Below are 25,355 nucleotides of genomic sequence, written 5' to 3'. Positions count from 1 at the left end.
GGCATGAGAATGAATTGTTGCCCAAGTGTGCATTGCTTACAGCAGATGAAAGCCACAGGGCCTGGAATCCAGCTGTTAAATGTGATGGCCAGGGCACACGTCTCTCCGCATGCTTGGCATTTGTAATGTTGGACAGGAGGGAAAATGACCTTCTTTGTCTCATAGCAAAAACATATTCTTCAATGACACTGCCCGAAAAGACAAAAAAATAAATATAAATAAATAGTTTTTTATAGAAATACATAACATATAAATACATAAAATACATACGATAGAACCTCTCCCTCTGCTCCAAAAAGAGGGCCATTTCCCAAAACGTGTTTTTCCTTTTGTGGCAGTTTTATTGATTTATTTTTCGCGAGTTAGTGTTATTTATACCTGTGCACCAGTGACAGTGGAGAATCACATTGATGTTTGTGCTGTGTCTCACGGTTAGCTTGATCGACATTGTGTGGCCATTTGGAATGTTTTGAAGCAGTGGGAAAGTGTAGATGTGTGCGTAAGTGGACATTTAAAATTCTCCACTTATGCGCAGCATATAAAAAAAAACAGAGAGATGATTATAATGGTGTTGTCATTGTTAAGTGGCATGCCAGTAAATCTCGACAGGATACATATCAGGCATTGTATGACTTTGTCCGTACATATTTGGTAAGCTGCCCAAGAACGGGCTCTACCGAATGCGCTATGTATAAACTACTGTGAATAAGAAGCATCAATGTGCAATTTCGGTGACTACACTATAGACTTTACTGTAGTTACCAGGGTATTTAAAATGCTGTATCTTATCTCATCTTATTTTATACTGATAGAGCACCTTAGCTCAGGGCGCTTTACGCAGTTTAAAAGCAGTAACAACAACAGAATGGTTCAGACGATAAAGGCAGTGCAAGGGCCGGAGAATGAGTGACCGTAACAGAGACCACGTGGGGGTCATGAATGGGCTACAGGGGGGGATGGGACGGAGTGGAGGGGCGAGGGGAGGAAAGAGGAAGAGAATGGGCGATGAAGAAGAGGCGAGGATTTCATAGAGGAACAGAATGAGGTTAAGGAGGAGGATTTCTTCATGTACAGGGGCAGTGTTGAGTCTATGGGCAGTGTTGAGTCTACGGGCAGTGTTGAGTCTGTGGGCAGCGCTACTCAATGTACATGCGAAGTGTATTCCAGTGGTAGGGTGAAATGAGGCAGAACGACTGAAAACGGCCTTGGGCACAGGGAGGAGGAGGAGGGACAAAGAGAAGACAGAGCGATGATTGTGAACGAAGAGCATGAGGGGGCGGACGTAAAAAAGAGATGAGCGAGGCGAGATGAGGTGGGACAAGGCCATGGGGAGATTTAGACGAGTGCAAGTTATTTGAAAAGACAGCGATTGTAAACGGGAAGCCAGTCAAGTTGACGAAGGAGGGGCGAAGTATGAGAAGCATCACTACTCTAAACCGTATAACACATAAAAATAATGAAAAACTATGGAGAAGGCCACACAGCGTAGGGAGGGTAGTCAATAATGCAGAACCATCCAATAAAAAAATGGGTCGTACACGATAAAACGGTGCAATAAATATGAATGTGGCACCTTCAACACCATGTTCTTATCACGCTTCAACGATCATTGCAGAGCATAAGCCACGCAAAATATGGTGGAGATGAGTGTACGTACATAACTCAATTTGACGTAATAAGTTTACGTGTTCAGTTGTTTGGAATGGTAATCATCAGCCAAACTACCCTAATTGGACAATGGCAAAAAAATGCATCCGTTCTTCTTATTTGGTGCAGGAAGAATTCAGTAATTTCAATGTAAACGAAAGTGAAGATTTTGGTATTTTTTGATGGAGAGATGCAGTCTCAGTACAGCCAAACACTTTACTACCAGTATCTTGAAGCAAATACATAAGCCAGTGCTTCTCCTCAGGTAGGAGGCTGAATAACCACCATGCTGGATCGCCCTTGATTGTCATGGTCTCGGACGATTTTAAATCGGGTGACTAATTTGTCGACCCGCTGCAACATGCGCTTAACAAATTGAATGGCAAGTATATTTAGCATCGCTCTTATCAGTCACGATGAACGCACACGATTGTTTTTTATACCTCTTGTTTTGCAACTGAACAAAACAGATCTCAGGCGAAAACTTGGTAAAACATTGTACCAGTGAACTTTGTAAGGTTAAACGTGACATTTGAATTAAATTGGCACCACTTTTGTCGTGAGTGAAGCACTAACTTTTCAAGTCATTGCCCAGCCTTGACATTTGTTAACAGAAGGCAGACATACAAAAGGTTAATTAAACATACCGTAACTGATGTTAGTTTAACTCGTAGGCTTTCACGACCAAAAAAACCTCTATTATGGACGTAACTGATGTTGCTTTATATGTGCATGCGAAGGTATTAAGGAATGAGGTAACAAGTCTGGCTCATGCATGAAACGGAGAAGAATGGGTGAATGAACTCATGTACAATATAATATGAAATGCATACTTCTTATAATGACTTTCACCATACATACACACGTATGTATGTACGTGTGTATGTATGGTTGAGCACCAATTGAGACGAGGCTCAAAAGAAAGCCGTCTGTGGTGTGGACCAATCAGTTTCAAGGACAATGCATATATTATCAGTGTGTTTTTTGTTTGCATTTTGACCACAAGTATTGTGGTTAACGCACACATTATTCCTTGTAAAACGGTTTCAGTTTTGTTGCCAGAAAAAAGGGGAAAACCTCTATTCATAATAATTGTACTTTTAGTTAATCATATCCTATCTATATCTAACAATGTAATAACATGCAAAATAAAGTTTTAAGTATAAGACTAGAATTATTGGCATTTTTTTTTTGTATCGGACCTTGAAAACATATCGACTGACCTGAAAAAAAACACTCAACACAAAAGTACCGCTCGTATATCCTGAGACTGAGCCATTTAACGCAACATCAGAATCTCTCAGACTCTGGTTCTGGATGAGAATGAATGCGAATGGCAGTGATAAAGGGTCAATTTCATTGCCAAGAGATTCGTTGTCGTGACACAAGTGGACATGCAGGAAAGCATGCCGCTTATAATGAGGGATACAGTTTTGTTACAAGGCGCGTGTGACATTTGCATTCTCCGACGTGGCAATTGTTGAGTACATAATTCCCAGTACAAGTCATGGATACGTACAATATGCAAGCCAATCCATGTAGATATTAACACTAATTAATGGAAATTATTGTCGGTGCAATAATAGTAATATTTTTTTGTAATTTCATTGTGCTGCACCTTCATATTGAACATAGCTACCGAAGCAGTTATAATCTCAGACAGTCACGTGGCCTTTAGAGGGGTGATTGTCTAGTCTCTGTTCATGATCTCTCAAAATAATCAGACAAAACACGAACTTAAAAGTTCAGCGTGTTCAATGCGTGTGTAACAGTCCACACGCATTTAAGCTGCTTTCAGATTCGCTTCTGCGACGGTCTGGAACGCTATTCCTTCTGTTATTAGGAAGCCACAGAGAGCTCTGCACTTTTAAATCCAAGTTGGAGATTAACGTCTTTAGAACTGTTTTTTTGTGTTCACTTTGTTGTTCTTCCCCCCGCACCTCCGATTAGCACGATTGGCTACGTACGGTGTGAAATATAAGTTCAACATACACAAGTACACGTACTTACATACGTAGCAGCCCTGTGTGGCAGCTCATGTGTAACGTGTGTGTACAGCTGATGAAGTTTGCAATGTGTTGTGGGTTGGGCTCGTAGGGATGTGGGCAGTTGGAAGAGACTGCACAAGCAGAGTACAAGGATAGGATAGAGAGTGGTTGGGTTGAAGAGGAGAGATATTCGGAAGATAGACTGTGCATGTATGTTGAGCTTCTTTCGTACCGTACGTAGTCAACCGTGCTAATCGGAGGTGCAGATGAAGATAAGTAGGTGAATAAAGATAAGTAGAATAATTGCTATGTTTAGCCTATATTGATAGCTCATCCGGAGACTGATTAATAAAAGTTAAATGGCTCCACTGGATTTCCTTACCCCGTGTATTAAACACCCACTTTACAAGCACATAGAAACACAGGTTAGACGGTGTTTTGTTTGCATGTCTTTGTTTTTGTTTATTGAAAGCGTTAACGTTGCAGTTGTTCTTTTCACTTCATTAAACCTTGTTGTTGAAATTTGCTAAAGTCTACAACATCGTCATGACACACGTGATGCCCCAATGATTGTTTTTAACATGGCACGTCTGGTTTTTTACCACCGATATTATTATTTAAAATGCACATTTGGATGAGGCCACGTAATTATTATCTCCTCGTAATTTGTGCAAAAATGTCGTATCTCAAACACGATTGTGCAGAGGTAAGTGCACTGATCAATAGGCTAATATCATTATCACCATATATGTTTTATGCACTGTTAAATGGGGGTCTGATCTGAAGAATTAGAGACCCATTAGCCACTCATCACACGCGTATGAAAAGTTCGCGAAAGGTTACAGATAATGGAACAATGATACATTTGGAAACGAACCAACCGTGAGGGGAAGCTGTTTTTTTAGAAATGCGTAATTATTGGGATGGACACAACTGTAACACACAATCGAGAATGTGTCCGTATGGCAATTACTGAATCAACATGGTGACGGAACGTGGCTCGCGAAGGCGGGGTGCAGTAATTTTCGAAATTAGTTTGACAATGAAAATCAACGAGCAAATCGTTGTACATTAGCTGCCTTTGCATTCATCAGCAATATGGTCCGTGGCAAAAAAGTCTACAAAACGTGATGGGAAAAAAGCTACACTGTGTACAACACCACGTTTATGTCCCGTGCAATGCACTTCGCACACCTGGTCAAGTTAAATTAGGATAAGAGAATCTCGTACCCATTAATGGACCATACCTGGATATACAAATGCAACAATAATGAACACCCGAGTATACCACTACAAGGGGTAGTGAATGATGGATATTCGAACAGAGTCAAAGGGAGGAAACATGCTTACGGGGACGAATAACGGTAAGATGAAGTGATCGCATTTTGATTTAAAGCTTTCGTTACTGCAGGGATTCATATTCTTGGTTCTTTCGGTAAAGTCACGTAGAAAGGAAACAATAAAATAATAAAAATATAAAACAATAAAATAATCACGACGTTTCGACTGCAACACAAGCAATCATCATCAGGTGTGAAAAACACAACCGCCACTTTTTTCAAAATTTCTTGCTGTGGTTTTCACACCTGATGATGATTGCTTGTGTTGCAGTCGCAACGTCGTGATAATTTTATTGTTTTATATTTTTATTATTTTATTGTTTCCCTTCTACGTGGTGACTTTACCGAAAGAACCAAGAATATGAAGTGATCACATTGGAGAATTACGAGCAGAGTGAATTGTCACTTCAGAACACTGAGGGCAAAGACAATGGCATGGACACCCATATGCTCAGCAGAATTTATAAATCGTGGCTAATCAAAATCGGAATCTTTATTTAGACTGGAGGAAGAATCCGATTAGCTCGGAAGATATACAAACAATACAAAAAAACCGACAACAGTGCAAACATAAAGAAAAGGGTAAGCAAGTCTCAAAACATAAATTTATAATAATAATAAAACGTCTATAATGACGCTGGTCGTGACAACGCACATTCGCATGTTCAGTGTATTATATGTAACGCAGAGTAGGACGTTGTGTAAAAGAGCTGTAGGGTAGAGGTGGGGAGGATGTGCAACAGTGCAAGCACAGTAATGCTTTATTTTAAACAAAGGTACGTGGGATGTCAATTTATATACACGACTTCGACATTGATTCATGTCCAGTAGTTGCCCAAGCCCGCAAGCACAGGTTGAGCGTCATATTCTCTTTCAATGGACACTTCAATACATTCACTGAGAGGTACCGTTATGGTATGTAGATACCAGTTGCAGCTAAATTGACAGCGTGGGTTTGTGCTGCTGCAATGACACCCGCAAGGACCTGCGTCTGTCATCGTTGTCACGCGGCCTCTGACTCCCACTCGTTAGCCGAAGGCAAAATAAGCAGGGGTGGTACCACAAACACACCAGATCTCAGAGGCTACGCCTGTAAGGGCTGGGAGGTGACAGCAGATGGCAGTACAGCAATGGGTGCTGTCCGCAGATACATTTCGTCCACTCAGTGTGTCCGGGTGTCTGTGGACTGAATCTATCTGTGCGGGAGCATTGAGTGATATCCCCTGGATGTGTTTTTTGGGAAATCCAGTTTCATCCTAGATGCCAAAGACGCATTAATGGTAATCGACACACGTACAAATACACGAGAGTATTTGGCTGCTTTAAATGTCCACATGACAAGCCACTTACGTTTGGCTATACTTTATGGTCGCTTCTGAAAATGAGCTATAACGTACAGCTCCAGTGGTCCTAACCTGATAAAATAATAAAAGTTTAATCTTAAAATAAAACTTAGGTTGTTTTTTTAGGATCCTCCTGAGCAAGCGCCGAGAGACTCCAGCATGGCTTTCCCCGGGTAAATATTTTGCATGATTATAATAATTGTTGTAGTTGTCCGATGCTGTCTTGGCATAACGATTAGCACACTGGACTCGTAATGTAGTGCTCGCCAGTTTGGTCTGATTTTCTGCCGCGGCAGTGAGCACGATGCACACACACACGTATATTAAATGGCCCCACCTATGTCCACGTAGAGGTGTAAATGGGAAAAGCCACAGATATCCGATGAGCAGGTCACATGCGTGGGTTGGGGTAAAGTGTGGGGAGCTCCCAGCTCTTCCGAGATGTCTGGCCAACGTAGAAAGCCAAACTAACAGTTCAACTTATTAAAATAAACGGTCAAATTTGGAAACATGAAAACAACACAAGTGGCAAAATGTAGTCCATCACCCCCATTGTGTGTTTTTTTTGCACTAGACGTACTCACAGACGTGTTAGTTATCAATGGCATGAAAATCTCCGTTTTTGAGGTCGCGCGTGGCAAAAAAAAAAAAAACTACCACACCAAATGTCTTCAAAATTGGTGGAAGGCCTCATATCTCGACAAAAAACAAACCTGCCAAATCTCATCGAGATTCACGTTTTCTCCTTGACAGTATGAATGCTGCAATTAGCCCACTTTGATTAAAGCATAAAAACATCCATCACAATGGCTGTGCGGCACGTGATGAGTGTGTTTGTTTAAAAAAAAAAACGTGAATTGCAATATGAAATGTAAACTCTTTGTGGAATTGCACCTCTGGGTGCTGCGAGCTTTCAATAATTCATCAACATTTAACAATGTCGAAGCCCACTTCCATCATCATTAGCCACAACAAGAGAGTTGGTCAAATACTCCAGCCCAATTTGTTCACAATTCTCAATTTGTGAGAGTGTCTGTCAATGAGATATGCCAAAACATTAGGGGGGGAATGTCATAAACAGGGTCATGCCAAAAAAATGAATGGGGCTCCCATTGAGATGTGGAATTTAAGGATGATTAAAAAGTAGACTTTGTTCTTCGTGCAGAGAACTTAAGAAGCCTGAGGCTAGACCTGGTAATAGCCCGTACGAATGTGCAAGCACAACACATTTGCATGGAAGGATGTAAATAATTATGCAAGGCTGTTAAAGTACACATTCAGGATGGGGTATTCTGTTGGAATAATATTCAATGGATATTTCTTCTTCTGTAAACCATAGAGAAATAAAGTTATACAAATTCAGATGTCACCTCTTTGTCAGACAGCGTCAGCTAGTGAGGTACAGATTGTAAATGTTGTGGCTTTGCTCTCCAACACACCGGTGTGCTGTACGAGTAACGAATTGGCATCTTCTGTTTACATGACAAACCTTACTAATTGGCTGTGTCGGGTGGTGGCGGGTTTAACGACACATTTATATATTTACGCGATCTAACCCCCCAAAAATACCTGTATTATATTGTGTTACAGATCACCAATGCTAACAAGCTTTGTCAGACATGCCGACACGCATTCTCCGGCCAGCAGGTATTAGTTGACCGATTCATGCTGCCAGATGTATATCCTATTCTTGGTTCTTTCGGTAAAGTCACGTTGAAGGGAAACAATAAAATAATACAATTTATTTAAAACAATTAAATTATCACGACGTTTCGACTGTAACACAAGCAGTCATCATCAGGTGTGAAAAGAAAAACAACGGCAAGAAGCACTTCTTTCAAATGCTTCAGTCACGAAAACTTTAAATCAAGATGTATATCCTGTTCACGATTTAATGTCAGTAAAAAACATATATATCACTCTAGGTAAAACAAATTGAAGGCAACGTTGAAATGGCATTCCTGCACCCTGTCGTGTTTATCATCATCAGCCATGGTCAATCCACCGCTGGATGAAGGTCTCCCCAATCCACCTCTCACAATCTTGCAATCATCTAACTCGCAGAGGCTGCACACGAGCTGACCTATTGGACATCTGTGAATACGAGCTTTATAGCTCATCGGATTCCTCCAGTATGAATAAGGATTGTGATTCTGATGTCACCGCTTTGTGCCCTCACTAGACACCGCCTTGCACGCATTCTGCCCCTTGTCTCCCGCGTCGTTATTATTCATGATCACCGTAAACTGTAAACAATTTTTGGAAAGAAACTATTCTTTATTTTACCAGGTAAGGCCCACTGAGCTATATAGCTCGTTTTCAGAAGTGATCTGGCGACAAATGATAGCTCAACTTAGTGGCTTATGTGGAAATGTATCGCAGCCAAATACTCTAAACGCGTGTTTCTAAGTGTGGAGGGAAAAACCGGAAAGACCCGGAAAAAAATCCACGTGACCACGGGGAGAGAGACACGCAAACTCCAAATATACAGCAGCAGCAGGCGTCAGGGTCGGGATCGAACCCACGACCTCCTGTATACCAAGCGAGGTAGTTAACATCTCGCCACCATGGCACTCTCCAAGTGATGCATCCCACACAAGCCGACTGTCTGTTAGGTTGAACGTATGATATTTGCAGAAACTTTCTGGTCCGTGTTACATTTGTGCCATTCAATGTTCTGTACATAATCTTGATTTGAAGCTTTCGTGACTGCAGGAATCCATACTCTTTGGTTCTTTCGGTAAAGTCACGTAGGTAGAAATAAAATGAAATAAATCATACTTTGCTCATATTTAAGCCATGCTAGCATACAGGTTGTGAGTTAAAATCCCAGTCCACGGTCAACTCAGACTGTTATTACTCCAGGGCACTGTTTGGTGGAGAGTCGAAAGTAGTTGTCCACTGAAATGTCCGACTCCATCCATGAGAATGCGGAAGTTCCACCACTGGCTCAGAGTCACGAATTAACACGAACGCTGCTTCATGTCTCATTTGAGTAGGGAGAAACCTTGAGTAGCGCTGGCTTCTGTGTATTCCTGCGAATACTAAGGTGTCTAATATTGAGGTTAGACAAAGGGTCATCTTCTTTGGTTCTTTCGGTAAAGTCTGTCGTCCGACAGTTCTGTTCTTTCACCTGAAGAAGGCTGCTTGTGTTGTGGCCGAAACGTCTTGATAATTTTTCGTGTTATTTTATTATTTTATTGTTTTATTCTCATTCTACGTGACTTTACCGAAAGAACCAAAGAAGATGAATCCTTGCAGTCACGAAAGCTTTAAATCGAAACTAAGGGTCATGTTTTGGTAAACAGATCAAACGCACACACGCTCAATAATATGAAGGTCTTCAGCAAAGTGGGCTATTGGCAATGTAGTGGGAGGAATTGAGGTCCATGTGCATCACTAAACTTTGATTGTAGCTGTAAATTATGTGCTGGGCCAAGACTTAGGGGCATAAGGCATGGCACAGGATCTTGAACAGATGCATGTAGCACTGTGAGCTGTAATTGACTGCCTTACAAGCAGCACATTTTTTTATTTATTTACTGTATGCATTAGCAGGAAATTTAATTGACACATCGTAAGGGATCATGCCAGAGCATAATGGAACATGTCAGGGCATAGTGGCACTGGGGAAACCTTAACCCCACAGTCGCTTAATGACCTTAAATCCCTGCAGGGAGCTTCACGTTGAGAGAGTAGCGAAGGAGGGAAAACAGACCTGCCTAGCAGCACGAGAACACCACTTATTTATTTCAGTTACAAGTAGTTTAAACTTTAAAATGAAAGTAGTGGAGCTCATAAACTTGTTTCTTTACAACCAGTGGTAGAATTGATTACAAGCCGATCCATTGGATACCCAGTGTTGACTTTCCACAAAGTTGTACTAATTTTATCTGCCCCAAAGGGATAAAGGGCTGAGTCAGCTTTCAATCCGGATTTGCACGCACAACCTTCCGATGAGACCATACACTTAACTAACGATCATCATCGTTCTGCTTAAAGTCAATCGCTTTTTTTGAGATTGCTTACAAATATTAAATATAAATCATTACAATAAACAGGAGACTAAATTGTATAATTTTGCATTGTTCTTTTGTCATGTCCTTATTCCATTCCGTACTTTAAGGGCATTACAACGAGCATTGCGATGCACTTGTTGCTTTCCGCCAATGCGGACGGATGTTGTTTCAAATTAACGTAGATTGCATTTTGTTAGAAGCATCTGCAATCAGATACGCGAATCACAGATGGCTAAATACGTTTGCAATCATTTTAACCAGTAAGTGTAACCAGGTGACAGGCAAATAATATCTAACAACCCTCTTGCATATTCTTGGTTCTTTCGGTAAAGTCACGTAGAAGGGAAACAATAAAATAATAAAAAATAAAATTTTATTGTTTTATATTTTTTATTATTTTATTGTTTCCCTTCTACGTGACTTTACCGAAAGAACCAACAATATGAATCCCTGCAGTCACGAAAGCTTTAAATAAAAAATAAACCCTCTTGCAATAAAGAACTGGGACAACTCATCCTGGGCCCTCTGGCTCCTAAACAATCTACTAGATCATCCTTTCGCCACCGTGACAGGACAAATTACGACTTAAATGTGGCAATGAATGGCAAGAACTATTAAAACAAATAATAAAGACACGTTAACAAAAAAATATCACTTCATCTCAGCAGTTACTCATTACTCAGTCACTGTAATCTGTAATGCTCGGAAGCAATGCCAATGCACAGATGCACAAAATATTCACTTTATTTGGTCTTACGAAGTGTACCTTGGTCCATAAACTGATTCAATAAGATTGCCTTGAAATACTGAGTTGTCCTTTGATGTTACCACACCGAGTGTATTCTTGGGGAGTACAAGAAAAATGCTTACCTGGCATTTCAATAAATATGTATATAAAATAAATAACAACTCCGATAACAGCGTTTCAACAGTCTTGATTATAGGGCTGTTGACTCGTATTACATAGTTTAAAAAAAACGGATTTGGTCGCTCAGGTAAACTATACTCCTTCCAAAACTATCCACGAGTAACTGCTTATTGAGAAAAATCGGAACCAAATTGACACCTTGAGAAAGCAACGCGTTGACAACGAGATGATGGTTTATTTTATATCCCAAAATACTACAACTTTGACATTAACCAGCAAGTGAATCGGGTCCGTATAGCCTCCAACAGACTGTTGGGTCAAGTGCTGATTGCGAGCACCTATGAAGGCCGGGAACGGTACACGAGGGGGTGGGTGGCCAAGCACTATGCCCGACCGACTTTGTCTCCCTAGTGGCGATGTTTACTACACACCGCAACAGATACTCATTTAAGGCTGAGTCGACCTAGGGGAGGCCCAGAACCGGTTCAGATAATCGTCACTGGTGTTGGCCGTGGGCGGGAATCGAACTCGGGTTGCAAGATTTGTAGCGCAGCGCGCTAACCGCTACACCACCGCTCCAATGAAGAACACACACACACACGTACAACGTGACTGCTCGTATTTCAGTTGCTCTTCACCCTCACTGTTTTTTTACATGAAAGCATTCAAAGATGACATCTCGTATTCGTCATTGCACGAGGAACCCCGCCTCAGTTCAGAGATAAGATATGTAAAGGAATGAGATTTGGTTAAAATAAAATGTTTAATCAGTGGAATGTGGCCGCGTATTTTTTCCCCAAGACCTCTTATTCTAAAGCAACTGTGAAGTCTTCATGTAGATTCCACCTGCAAGGCATATGAACGTGTTTAAAATAGCATCAAAAGTTCCATCTCTTTGGTGCCTTTAATGTGCATTACAAGACGCATTGATCACACACTGAACTGTTTCACCATCGGATCTTTGCATTTTATCTGTTTAAGCTTCAACTAATGTTTGCTAATGGGACACGATAATACTCAAACAATTGCCCACATTTTGAAAACTGGTAAACACAATTTTTATATATATTCAACTTGCACAAAAATAATGCTGCAATTTGATCAAATACACGTAAAAACATTCAGGTTACATCAATCATGTAATATAATATTAACATAATAACAATTTAAAGCCAGTAATCAGTACATTGCTAGACGTAGACCTCCCTACGCAGTGTTGGTCATGGGGGCTGATTGACCATACTTCACTCAGTTGGTCAGTATGGGTTGGTAATAGTGGGGGTCGTGACGACTTCGAACACCAGTTACCACTCATGTGGCAGCTGTGGTCGGGAATCAAAGCAAGGTCACGAGGCTCGTGGCTCAGTGCGCTTACCCACTGAGCCACCACTCTATCAGCCTTTATTAAGTATGAAAAACATCCACTTGCAGAGTCTGGCTCACGCCATAGGAACGTGTAATTTCCACCGCTCAAAACCATAAATGTAGCTAGCGCTGCCCAGGCTTGTTTAAGCAGGGAGGCAATCTGCATTTTGAATAAGTCACAAAAAATTTATTAATTTTGCAAGGAGACTATTTTGCTATTACTTTAAACGTTTTATTTTATTTTATCAGGCAAAGCCCACTGAGCTATTAGGCTGTTTTTCAGAGGCGACCTGGCCACAAATGATAGCTCAACGAAGTGGCTTATCACGTGGAAATCTATAGCAGTCAAATACTCTAAATGCGTGCTGTTTCTAAATATGGAGGGGAAAACCGGAGGACTCCAATACAAATCCACAAGACTGCGGGGAGAATATACAAACGGCAAATGTAGTATCGTCAGGGTCGGGATGGAACCCACGCCTTCCTGTATACTAGGTGAGATAGTTAACATTCTGTGAGGTAAATACAAATTATATTGAAAACAAGAAACAGATCCGTGGAAAAACTTGAACCTAGCAAAACCAGAGTAAAAGCAATCAATAAGTGCAAAGTTTGAAACTGAAATCTAACGTGATGGATAATATTTATATACCGCGTATTGAAGTAAATTGTTACATCTGGGAAAATATGAGCCGTGTTATAAGTATAATACATTTGGAAAGGTCTGCTGTCCTCAAAGTTTACATTTTAGATATTTGTCTGCAGCACTCTCAGTATGTTTGTATAATAACTAAGTTTACTGATAGCGGGGCTTATGTGTACAAGATTATCAAGGTGGGTACTAGCATATAGGTTAACACTCTCTATGTTTTGTAGTGTTTGAGGTACAAAGCAATATTTTACAGTATCAATTTTATTTTTAAAAAATGGTCCTGTATATTCATAACCTTTGTATTTGTAATAGTGTTGCTTCTATTCCTATGCGAGTGAAGTGTGTGTCTCTCGATAAAAGGTGACACCTGCGATCTGTCTTGCTTAGTTATGCTTTGCGAGCAAATGACAGTGAACAGGGAATGATGGCTTTGAGAGTGTCTATTATGACAAGTGAGATGACCAAGGGTCATAGGTCACACGTGCAAATTCATGAAGAAACATTATAACTCCTATCCCACCTATCCTTTGTTTTGTCCAGTATAGTATGAATAAGTAATAATTTAAAACAAACAAGAGCACTGATTCATAATAGAATTGGTTTAACGAAACATTTATGTTTAAAAGATCTAACCCCAAAAAACCTCTATTATGGATAACATTGGTCGCAAAAGCCTACGTGTTAAAATAACCAAATTAGTTATTTATCCATATTACAGGTTTTTTTTATGGGTTAGATTGCATAAATATATAAACGTGCCGTTAAACCCGACACGAAAGTCGCGAAAAAACACGTCAGACTATAAATATCCCTTGGTGTGGACCAATCAGTTTCAAGGACAATGCACATATTATCATAGTATATTTTTTTGTTTGCATTTTGACTGCAGGCATTGTGGTTAATGCAGACATGAATCCTTGTAAAAAAAGGTTTCAATTTTTTTGCCAGAAAAAAGGGGAAAACCCCTATTATTACATTTTGGTCCTGGCAAAGGAGGTCTAATGATGATATACATACAGTGAGGGAAAAAAGTATTTGATCCCCTGCTGATTTTGTACGTTTGCCCACTGACAAAGAAATTATCAGTCTATAATTTTAATGGTAGGTTTATTTGAACAGTGAGAGACAGAATAACAACAACAAAAATCCAGAAAAATGCATGTCAAAAATGTTATAAATTGATTTGCATTTTAATGAGGGAAATAAGGTTTTGACCCCTCTGCAAAACATGACTTAGTACTTGGTGGCAAAACCCTTGTTGGCAATCACAGAGGTCAGACGTTTCTTGTAGTTGGCCACCAGGTTTGCACACATCTCAGGAGGGATTTTGTCCCACTCCTCTTTGCAGATCTTCTCCAAGTCATTAAGGTTTCGAGGCTGACGTTTGGCAACTCGAACCTTCAGCTCCCTCCACAGATTTTCTATGGGATTATGTGCTTTCTTGAACAGGGGGACCGTGTGGGCGCTGCAGGATTTCAGTCCTTCACGGCGTAGTGTGTTACCAATTGTTTTATTGGTGACTATGGTCCCAGCTGCCTTGCGATCATTGACAAGATCCTCCCGTGTAGTTCTGGGCTGATTCCTCACCGTTCTCATGATCATTGCAACTCCACGAGGTGAGATCTTGCATGGAGCCCCAGGCCGAGGGAGATTGTCAGTTCTTTTGTGTTTCTTCCATTTGCGAATAATCGCACCAACTGTTGTCACCTTCTCACCAAGCTGCTTGGCAATGGTCTTGTAGCCCATTCCAGCCTTGTGTAGGTCTACAATCTTGTCCCTGACATCCTTGGAGAGCTCTTTGGTCTTGGCCATGGTGGAGAGTTTGGAATCTGATTGATTGCTTCTGTGGACAGGTGTATTTATTCCAGGTAACAAGAAGAAGCACATTAAGGTCCTGGAGTGGCCTAGCCAGTCTCCAGACCTTAATCCCATAGAAAATCTGTGGAGGGAGCTGAAGGTTCGAGTTGCCAAACGTCAGCCTCGAAACCTTAATGACTTGGAGAAGATCTGAAAAGAGGAGTGGGACAAAATCCCTCCTGAGATGTGTGCAAACCCGGTGGCCAACTACAAGAAACGTCTGACCTCTGTGATTGCCAACAAGGGTTTTGCCACTAAGTACTAAGTCATGTTTTGCAGAGGGGTCAAATACTTATTTCCCTCATTAAAATGCAAAATAATTTATAACATGTTTGACATGTGTTTTTCTGGATTTTGTTGTTATTCTGTCTCTCACTGTTCAAATAAACCTACCATTAAAATTATAGACTGATAACTTCTTTGTCAGTGGGCAAAGGTACAAAATCAGCAGGGGATCAAATACTTTTTTCCCTCACTGTATTAAGTTAGGTATTTATACTCTTTGGTTCTTTCGCTAAAGTCACGTAGGTATAAATTAAAATAAATCAGTTAGGTATTTACAAATTGGGTTGAGACGTGAAAGAGTGGCAGTGGGTGTGCACGTGATTAAATTTGCCCAGGAGACACAAAAAAAAGGAACGGCTTTAAAATGGAAAGCGTGAGTCAGTGAAGCTGTTAAAATGATCTGGTTCAGCATTCAAAAAGGTGTCACAAATAATTGAAACCGGGAGGAGGTTTGAGCCACATCGTCGGCACCTGCAGGGAAACACCACGGGGTGGCAGATACCAACACGGCAACAATTACCGTGATTGTGGTGAAGATGACAAAATTTGATGACAACAATAATAATTTGTGGCAAAGTGTCTGTTTTCTAATTAATTATCGTTCATTGGTTGTTATTTTTATTATCATCAACCTGGGACACGTGTACACTGCAAGAAGTATACAGGATATCTTTGTACTAACACATATCTCCCATAATACAAAATTACTTTTTTTTACATTTGCCGGACAGTGGTGGCTTTACTCTTTGGTTATTTCGGTAAAGTCACGTAGGTATAAAATAAAATAAATCACGACGTTTCGGTGGTGGTTTTGCACGCCTCTAATCCAGCAATGTGGGGATGGGGGTTGGTGGATCACACCATTTTTGTGACCATTCCCTTTCCGTGTGGGTGTCGATGCTGCCATAGCGTGGCACGCCAGGCAATGGCAGTCGAGCGAGTGGATTAATCTCCATCTGTTTCCACCTGTAAGGGGATAGATTGCTGCCCCTCCCACTCCTCCCCTGTCGCCCACGTGGGTTTTCTCCAGGTACTCAGGCTTCCTCTCACATGTTAATGGAGATGGCAGCAACAACAACAACAACAAAACATCCCAACATATAGGGCCTCAGAGCTTGGGCAATTGTCGGCACCAGTTACGGCTCGCCTCTGTTGCCTCGCGTTAGAAATGTTTAACTGTAACCTTATACATTGTTCTGTGGCCTGTCTGCAGCCTGCTACGCATTTGAACTGTCGCTTCAATTATACCATTGCTAATTGTCGCTCCGTAGCATGGGCTTCTTATACTTTGAATTCTAAATGTAAAAAAATTACACGCAGCATAAAATATTACTGCAATCCCTGTGTAAATTATGCATTCAGGTATCCAGTTTAAAAAACGTACAATTGATTTGAACGAACTCTGACGTGCTAAAAAATTAAGACTTTTATTAATTCGGTTTTAGGCGATATTGCACATGATTGATTGCTACATTACAGCTGCAATGGAAATAGCACATGTGCTATTTACTTATCGAGTTTTAAGACTTAAGAGACTTGAGGTCAAGTCTAAGCAGAACCTCGCAAGTAGTGATCATGACAATAACTCTGTTGACAGGCCTGATGATATTGAATAGGCACAGGAGGGAATGTACTAATCATGCACATTACACAGTGTACCGACAGTGTCCAGGCACTGAACATAGGAATAGAAACAGAGAATAAACACCTTTCACATGACGTGTTCCGAGACACATGTTTACACACATATGCAGTGGACATACATATACTATGTTGTATGATGATGATGTGGTGGTTAGAGTACTTAGCTTACACGGAAAAGGTTCTGACTTCAAATCCCAGTCACAAGTCAACCCAGGCTACATTCCCTCATTCTGGCTCTCTGGATTTTTAGTCCGACTTCCTGGATTTGGTTTTGAAAAATGTACTTCAAATTCACGGTGAGCTGAAACAATGAAAATTGGCACGTAAAATTTTTGTACCCTTACAATGTATCTTTTTTGGCTGTTGGGTGGGTGTAGCCTAATCCAAGTTTTGTTTCATAATACTATATTATATATTTATATAAGTATATTACGTTTTGCCGTCTAGCGGGCACACAGGCGGGCAATTTTGCGGTGGTGACGTTATGCCATGGGACGTGGCAATTCCACGACTAGTTCAGCGCTGTTAGCCAGGATGAGTGTCACCCAGTTGCTTGGTTGAGCAGTCAAGACACTGACCCAGCATCTTGTGCTGGGTGTTTGTTTTGTCGGACGTCTTCTTGTGAAAAACGTTTGCCGTCTCGATCATCGACAATGCGGCGAATCACCAAGGCGAGCCGTTTCGTCGAGACGTGAATCTGGCCCCATGACCGAGGACTCTCGGCATGCTCGCACACGTAGTGCAATTTACACAGCGAGGAGATGCGAAAAGACGTGCGACTCGATGAATTATTACGACGGCGATGCCTACGGTTTGCCACGGTATCGCGAAGTATCTATGCATGTTGAACTTCTTTCGCACCGCATGCAGGCGACCGTGATAATCGGAGGTGCGGGGGAAGGACAACAAACTGTGTATCGTAATTGTATGGCTTGTACAAATATTGTTATAAATCAAAAATATAATTATCATTGCTATAAAAAAAAACATTTATTATTTACCAAATAGTTCCAAAATAACAGAATTATTGAAGTTCCACGTAGACATGAGTGCCATTTCAAATTATATGAGTGGATTAAAAACATTTTACGGAGTAATTGACAGCATGGGGGTTATATGACATTGTCAATTTAATAGTATTTATTGTATAATTTAAAGCATGTGCAATGTAGGTGTTATAGATAGTAAAGTTTACATAATTAGTGTTGAGAGAACTGCAGATTTAGAACTTTTAAGAAATATCGATTCATACTGAAAGTACGGCAAATCACAAAAAACAATAAAACGATATTTAGAATGCAAAATATAATTACAGTCGATCAGCTGGTTACGTGTAAAGTGGTAACGTGTGGGTACTGCAACCTCTTCCAAAATATCTCACCACCTAAGAAGAGTAGACCAAGTACCCTCTAGAGGGGCTTTATAGAATTCCCTCCAGTGGAGGCCACTTCAGCGGCGTGAGTAAATCATTGCAGAGCTGCACCTTGTCATTATTACAATTGCAAAATCACGGGAAACTGAGATCGCGATAATCATGTTGCGTTGTGAAAAACGACATCGGTGGAGAAACAACAGACGGCGAGCATCCGATGCCCACCTTGTTGACGGACTGCGACGTGCCGAAGAAGATGGGGATGAAGATGAGCCAGATGATGCAGGTGGTGTACATGGTGAAGCCGATGGGCTTGGCCTCGTTGAATCCCTCGGGCACGCCGCGGGTCTTGATGGCGTAGACGGTGCACGTGACCATGAGCAGGATGCTGTAGCCCAGCGAGCAGATGAGTGCCAGGTCCGAGATGTCGCACTGGAGCACCCAGTGGGCCTCCATAGGGTCAAGCGTGCGCTGTTCGTTGATGAACACCTGCCATTTCACGAAGTGAACAAAGCGAAGAGACTTGTGTTGTGGCCGAAACGTCGTGATTTTTGCTGTTTTATTTTTTACCTACGTGACTTTACCGAATAGAACCAAAGAGTAAAGCGAAGAGACGCCAGCTTAGCGGAAAAAACGTATTCCGAAGGAGGATAGACCGTTTCCGAAAGTCCGTCGCTTGTAGCTACGCGCTTGAGATGCGCGATTCTCCGAAGCATTTTCGATTTGTTACCGCGTGCCGTTCGGCATGACGTCCCGGACGCTTCCGTGTGCCGGGGAGTTTCTTCAGCAAAACTAAAAAAATATCTCCCTAGGATTGCTGTCAGCGTTGCCGGCTCGTGAAGCTAATCGGTTGGGCCCCCGCTGACCGTAGGCCGGCCAAAGCGGGAGAAAACCGGAGATAGCCGGGGGGAAAGCTCACCCACGTGCGTGGGGTGGCAAGATTGGTCGAGCAATCCAGCTGGAGCTCGCTCGCTGCATCGAACAGCACGTGGCACGACCCGAGAACACGTCGGAGAAGTAGAAATTCATTTGTATCAGCCGTGTGTGCACGACACAGGTGTTGCCATTGCTTGGGGCACGTACGCCTGCACGGATTTGTACTTTTTGGTGCAAATTTATGGCGGGGAGCCACATAAATGGGGTATCGTGAAAACTGCACAGCCAACGGTTTGTGAATCACTGAGCATGCAATTATTGATAGTACTGTGTTTTATTCATGCATTTAATTATGTAATCATCTAATTTGCGGTTTCCTAAATTTTAGCACGGAAGTGCTTAGCAGCAAGTGTCATCTACTGTAATTATGCATTAATGCCAGAATAATAAGCACCCATTGTTTTAAACATCATAGGAAACATTCTCGAGATGTATTTTTTGTAGAGTTAGCAATATTAAATGATGTCATGGTGATTCCACCAAAGCATCACCTGAGACATTAAACGCACGCAGATGGATGTCTGCTAACAGCAAATATGTAGGTCTGGTTTAAAATATTTTTTCTCCATAAAACCATTTGTATGCAAAGCATTGTTACAATAACCTAGTGAAACACGCAAATTATTTAACATAATGCCATTATTACAATAAAGGCATGGAAAATATTAACATTCACCTTGCCTTTACCCGGTATTGTTAGCAGACAAATTTCCAATTTTAAAACGTGACTACATAGTTTGCATAGTTGAAAAACTATTTAAATAGTCATTAATTGATTGATGTATCTATTTGGAGGCCAAACATAAGTGCCTGTTTCATGTATAGTAATTCCATGACGTACTTAATTCTTTAAATTTTATTCTGAGCTGCAATAACATTTTACTGGCAACAGAATAGACGTGATCCTGCGAGATAGCACTGCGGTAACAGTGCTGTAAAGTATTTTGAGTTGAAATCCTGCTCAGCAGTTGGCTTAACTTAAAATTCCTCCGTGCTCACTCGAAATGAGTAGCCCTTTATGAAATATTAAAAACGGCCTTTCTATCGGGAGACTGGTTTCTGCTATGGCCATGTGTAATTTCCATCATTTGCCAAGGGCTACGGCCAAAGGATGAGTTTCCAACTTTCCAACAAACTTGACAATTTTGTCTAACACCTATGACAGGTTACTCCATGCCTCCTTATCAACACCATTAATTAAGGCGCGCAATCAAATCGTCGCTCCGTGCGCCAGAGCGATTCTAGACACGGGCCAACTAACCGAGAGACATTGAACAGTTCAAGCAAACAAAGCAAAGGAAACTTTAAAAATTCAAAAAACCTGCGGTGGGTTGGCACCGAACCACACGAACACACCCAAGAGCTGCACCGAGATGAGGCTGAACGCGATGACGAGCTGCGACGCGGGGCTGATGAAGCGCGGCGGCGCCACGGACTTCTTGCCCTGCTCGAAGATGCGGTGGATGCGGTTTGTCTTGGTGAGCAGCGCCGCGTAGCTGATGCACATGCCCAGGCCGAGGAAGAGGCGCCGCAGCGTGCACAGCGCCACGCTCGGTGCGGCGATCATCAGGAACGTGACGACGTAGCACAGGAAGATGCCCGTGAGCAGCGTGTAGCTGAGCTCGCGGCCGGACGCGCGCACGATGGGCGTGTCGTTGAAGCGGGCGAACGTCGCCGCCACGAACGACGTCGCCAGGATGCCGAGCACGGCGACGAAGAGGGGCACGGCCGCCCAGGGCGAGTGCCACTCGAGCTTGACGGTCGGGAAGGGGTGGCAGGCCGTGTGGTTGGCGTCGGGCCGCAGGTGGTAGGGGCACAGCTTGCAGGTGAAGTCCTTGTGCAGGTAGGTGTAGCCCTCGCAGCGCTCGCACGTCCAGCAGCACGGGACGCCCTTGAGCTGCCGGCGCCTCTCGCCCGGCTCGCACTGCACGCTGCACTCGGACGCGGGCGGCGGCTCGTGGGGGACGCGCACCCACTGCAGCGCGTTCATCTGTAAACGGTGGGTGGGGGGAGGGGGGCAGGGGCGGGAGGGGTGGGGGGCACGCGGGGGGCACGGGATGAACGACAGATGGGCAGCAGCAGCAGCAGCAGACAATGCACCAGGGAGTCGCGGTTGGTCGTGGCGGAGCCAAATTTGGTTCACGAGGGAAGGAGGTGATGCCAGGATGCCCCCCCCGGAGGTCAGACAGCCGAGTTCACGCCGCTGAGAACCAAGGTTTGATCCAGGATTTCGGACGCCCGCGACTCAACGGGGGTTCTCGAGTGTAGTGAATTCGTGGTCATCTTGGCCCGGTCACCAATGAGTCATATAGAGGCCCATTGACTTGAACAGAGACCCACATTCATAACATAGATTGGGCTGTGATTACACCAGGTTCTCTAGCGTAGTGAGTTGATGGTTTCAGCCCGATAACCAATGACTGCATAGAACAAAAGCCCATCACGTTAAATTTGTTCACGCACTTAAATTGGCAACATTCTTGCTCTCAGGATTAAACATATCGGTTTGATTTTCACGCAATGATTATTAAAAAGTGCTACCCTCTACCGTGCGGACCAAAGGCCACTTGAAGGGGTCCCAGAAGTAGCTCTGCCATCTCCTCTGGCTGGAGCCATTCTCGATACGAAGGGTTGCACCGCTCTGTAACAGATCCAATTGAATACTTTGTCTCATGGCATGACGCCAGGGACACAATTGGCACGCCCTGGAACTTTGAATAAAATGGGAACAATTCTTGTCTTGGAGAATGTTCCCTTGCATATACATTTGCAGAAGAAAAAAAAAATGCATATGCGTGTGCATCGCCAAAATAAAAGAGTAATTTAGCGCTGTGTGTGGCAGTTGTTTGTTGAAGATGAGAATCTGTACCATGATGTAATCAGGTTGATAATCACTTTAATTAATTATCATATTTGCGACATGCACAGTTGGATCCGTGTCCATTGCTCGGGAAATTGCATGAAAACACAACAACTGCTTTGTTTATCCAGTAAAGCCTAAAACATATTCGAGACACGTTCCTAATAAGAACCCTGCATGAGTTGTTTGGACCATTCCCACCTTCTTGTGATTACACGTTGGGAGGAAATACGAATTAATGGGGGGGGGGGGGTGGGACCCCTCAAACGCCACACGTCTATGTCAAAGACCAGGCCGTTGTACTCCATTGTAATGATACCCCACCTGATGTGTCATCGACTTGTACGCGTGTTGTTCAGGGACGCGAAGCAAATTTCAGACGTAACGCCGGAAACAAATTAACCACGAGGTACAACCCACAAACACATGAAAGAGACACTCACCATAATGGTGAAAATCTATGCATAAATAAGAATGATATCTAGCTCAGCCTTTTGGTGTGGGTGCCTCATCCGCGATCTTTACGTGATTCACCAACCTCACATTTGAGTCACTGAATGGCAGGCATGGAATGCAACCATGCCCGGCATACATTAAAATTCAACTGGCAATAACATTAGGCAGGTTATCACGTCGTAACAAAAATTGGGAATATGTATACACACACGTTGAGCCGATGGGTTACCTATTCCAATGTCTGGAAAATATAATTTTCATCTAATCTGTCAGTCCATACAATAACAATTATTTTATTTTATTACGAAACCCTTAAACCAATAATTGCTGATCGAGGTCTGTGTCGTAATTGGGAAGATTTCGAAAGAAAATACTTTGAGAAAGTAAAAGCATTCAAATAATCTAATTGGAACCCAAGCACATTGGTGTGAGTGTGCGAAGTAATTCACGTGTGTGGGTGGTGGAAGCATGCGTGTATAATACAACAGAGGCTCCCTCAATATAATGGCTTGCTAGTTTGTATTTTTTATTGCAATTCACTTTTTTGGCATTTTACAAATGTAGGATTTGGCTTAATTAGCCCAAAATCAAAAACAATGACTGTTATTTTATCTAGCTACCAAAGAAACTGCCGTTACAATCATTTCAATTACGAAATATGATTATTTGAATTTTGAAATGCATATCAACTCTTATTAATGGCAACGTCGTCCAACATTGAGCGGAGATAAATCCTTGTTGTTGTGCAATCAAAACTTCAATATTGTAAATAAAAAATGGGGGGCAGGAGGTGGTGGTGGGAGGAAGGGGTGGGGGGGGGGGATATAAAATTATTCCTTTCACATTCAATCACTTTCTGCTGGGGATTAATGCTTTTAAGATGGAAATGCCACTTATTCTATGGCAGGTGTGGGGGTAATTTGTAACTCGTCACTGTGAGCCTCGGTACACGAATGTTGTGATTATAATAAACATGACCTGTGATCTGATTTTTTTTATAAATGCATCAGGATGCATTCTCGCAACGATGACAGCCAAGAAATTATAAAAAAAAAATTGAATTAAAATTCCGCAATAATAATAATAATAACGGGACGTAACACTACTACAATGTCACACCCTGTTGCTCTGTCAGGTGCAATGTTATTGGAGCAAGGGCACTGGTGCGGTGCACCGTACCCTGCACTATCAACCTGGTGATGTTAGTTTGATTCCCCACCATAGCTAAGGTGAATGGCAAGTGATAACTGAACCGGTCCTGGGCCACATTTCACTAACCGACAGTGCCCAGCACGGTGAAGCATGATCAAATTCAATCAATTGCAATGCGCAGGGAGGTCTTCATCCAACATTGTATTGGAAAATGCCTGTGAATAACGATGAATAATATTAACACGTGCAACCAGGAGCAGTGCTTTCTTCTAAAACTGTGCACATGATAGCATAGAGAGGTGCATGTTTTGGAATTGAAGACAACACTGACGAGCAGAAAGAGGAATACATTGATTAGAGATACCATATTCACTGTTCCGAAAAGTGGGCTTGGGAGGGACAGGTCTCTAGGATGGGTGTTTGCCGATGGTCGAGACTTACGATGGAGTAGCAGTCGAAGGAGAGAACGGAGTCGAGATGATACAAAGGATGGAGATAGCGCCATGATAACAGCTCATGTGTAGGTACGAGATGAAATGTTACATCACAGGACCATATGAGCACGTGATGGCTCAGGGGAGACCTCTGTCCAGCAGTATATTGATCATGGCTAATGGTGATGACCATGATGAGAAATCATTGATGAAATGTTTGTGGACACCCTGCCATATATATGTTTACTAATGCCTAATACATGTATGTCATCGTCTTGGTTATTTCGGTAAAGCCACGTAGAAGGGAAATAATGATAAAAAATTAAAACAATAAAATAAAATTCTGACGACGTTTCGGCCACAACACCTTAACATCCTGCTAATCTCTTAGTACCTTTCAGCGTAATGTTTAATATAATTCATTTGGTAATATATAGTATCGTAATTGTATAGTGAATATACAGCTGTGTGGTATACAGTAGGGTTGGTAAAATAATACATAGTATAATATTACAAGTCTAATATTATTATAATCTAAAGTATAGGGTAGTGTATAGTAATGCAGTGTATAATTCAATGTTGGGGTCTGTCTATGGCAGTCTATCAAAAAAATTAGTTGGAGGCATATTATAATATTTTTTGCGACATAGAAGTGTAATGTATAATGACTTATTGTTAGTAGCTCAGCTTAGTGGAGAATATATTGAGTACATTGATTATACTGATGTAGTTTATATTTATTGTATTATAGTTGGGTAGTTGCAGTTCTTTAGCGTCAATATACTAAATGCCTCTGTTGATATGTAAACTCTGACTTTAACATAGCTACTTCCGTGACCAGTTACATGCTAATTCCTCACATTAACATCATGCTAATCTCCCAGATACATGCTAATTTATTACTTTAACATCGTGATAATCTCTCACATTAACACAGCTACTTCAATGCTAAATTATTATGTTGATATGTAAACTCCTTTGTCAAGGCGCTCTGCTCCTCCCACCCAGCTTAAAAGACGCTGCCAAGCTTAGCGGTGTTCATTGGAGCGCTGTCTTTCCGACAGTTATGTTTCTTCACCTGAGGACGGCTGCTTGTGTTGTGGCCGAAACGTCGTGAGAATTTTATTTTATTACGTT

At 42.0% G+C, this 25,355-nt stretch overlaps 1 protein-coding gene across 1 annotated transcript in view; it reads right to left on the bottom strand.

Annotated features, from left to right (window-relative positions):
* The window catches only part of LOC116949408 (metabotropic glutamate receptor 8-like), a 290,056-nt gene that overhangs the window by 47,636 nt on the left and 217,065 nt on the right, over positions 1 to 25,355 (bottom strand). Inside the window, exons 10-11 of the mRNA XM_032966701.2 lie at positions 20,638 to 21,306; positions 18,606 to 18,869 (exon numbers count right to left, since the gene is read on the bottom strand). Coding sequence (XP_032822592.2) covers positions 18,606 to 18,869; positions 20,638 to 21,306 — 933 coding nt within the window. The remainder of the gene's footprint in view (positions 1 to 18,605; positions 18,870 to 20,637; positions 21,307 to 25,355) is intronic.

Source organism: Petromyzon marinus, chromosome 36 (assembly GCF_048934315.1).
Source record: "Petromyzon marinus isolate PM22_M1 ecotype Great Lakes invasive population chromosome 36, UKy_Petmar_22M1.pri1.0, whole genome shotgun sequence".
NCBI classification, from domain to species: Eukaryota; Metazoa; Chordata; class Hyperoartia; order Petromyzontiformes; family Petromyzontidae; genus Petromyzon; species Petromyzon marinus.
This window is presented reverse-complemented; position numbering and strand designations above follow the sequence as displayed.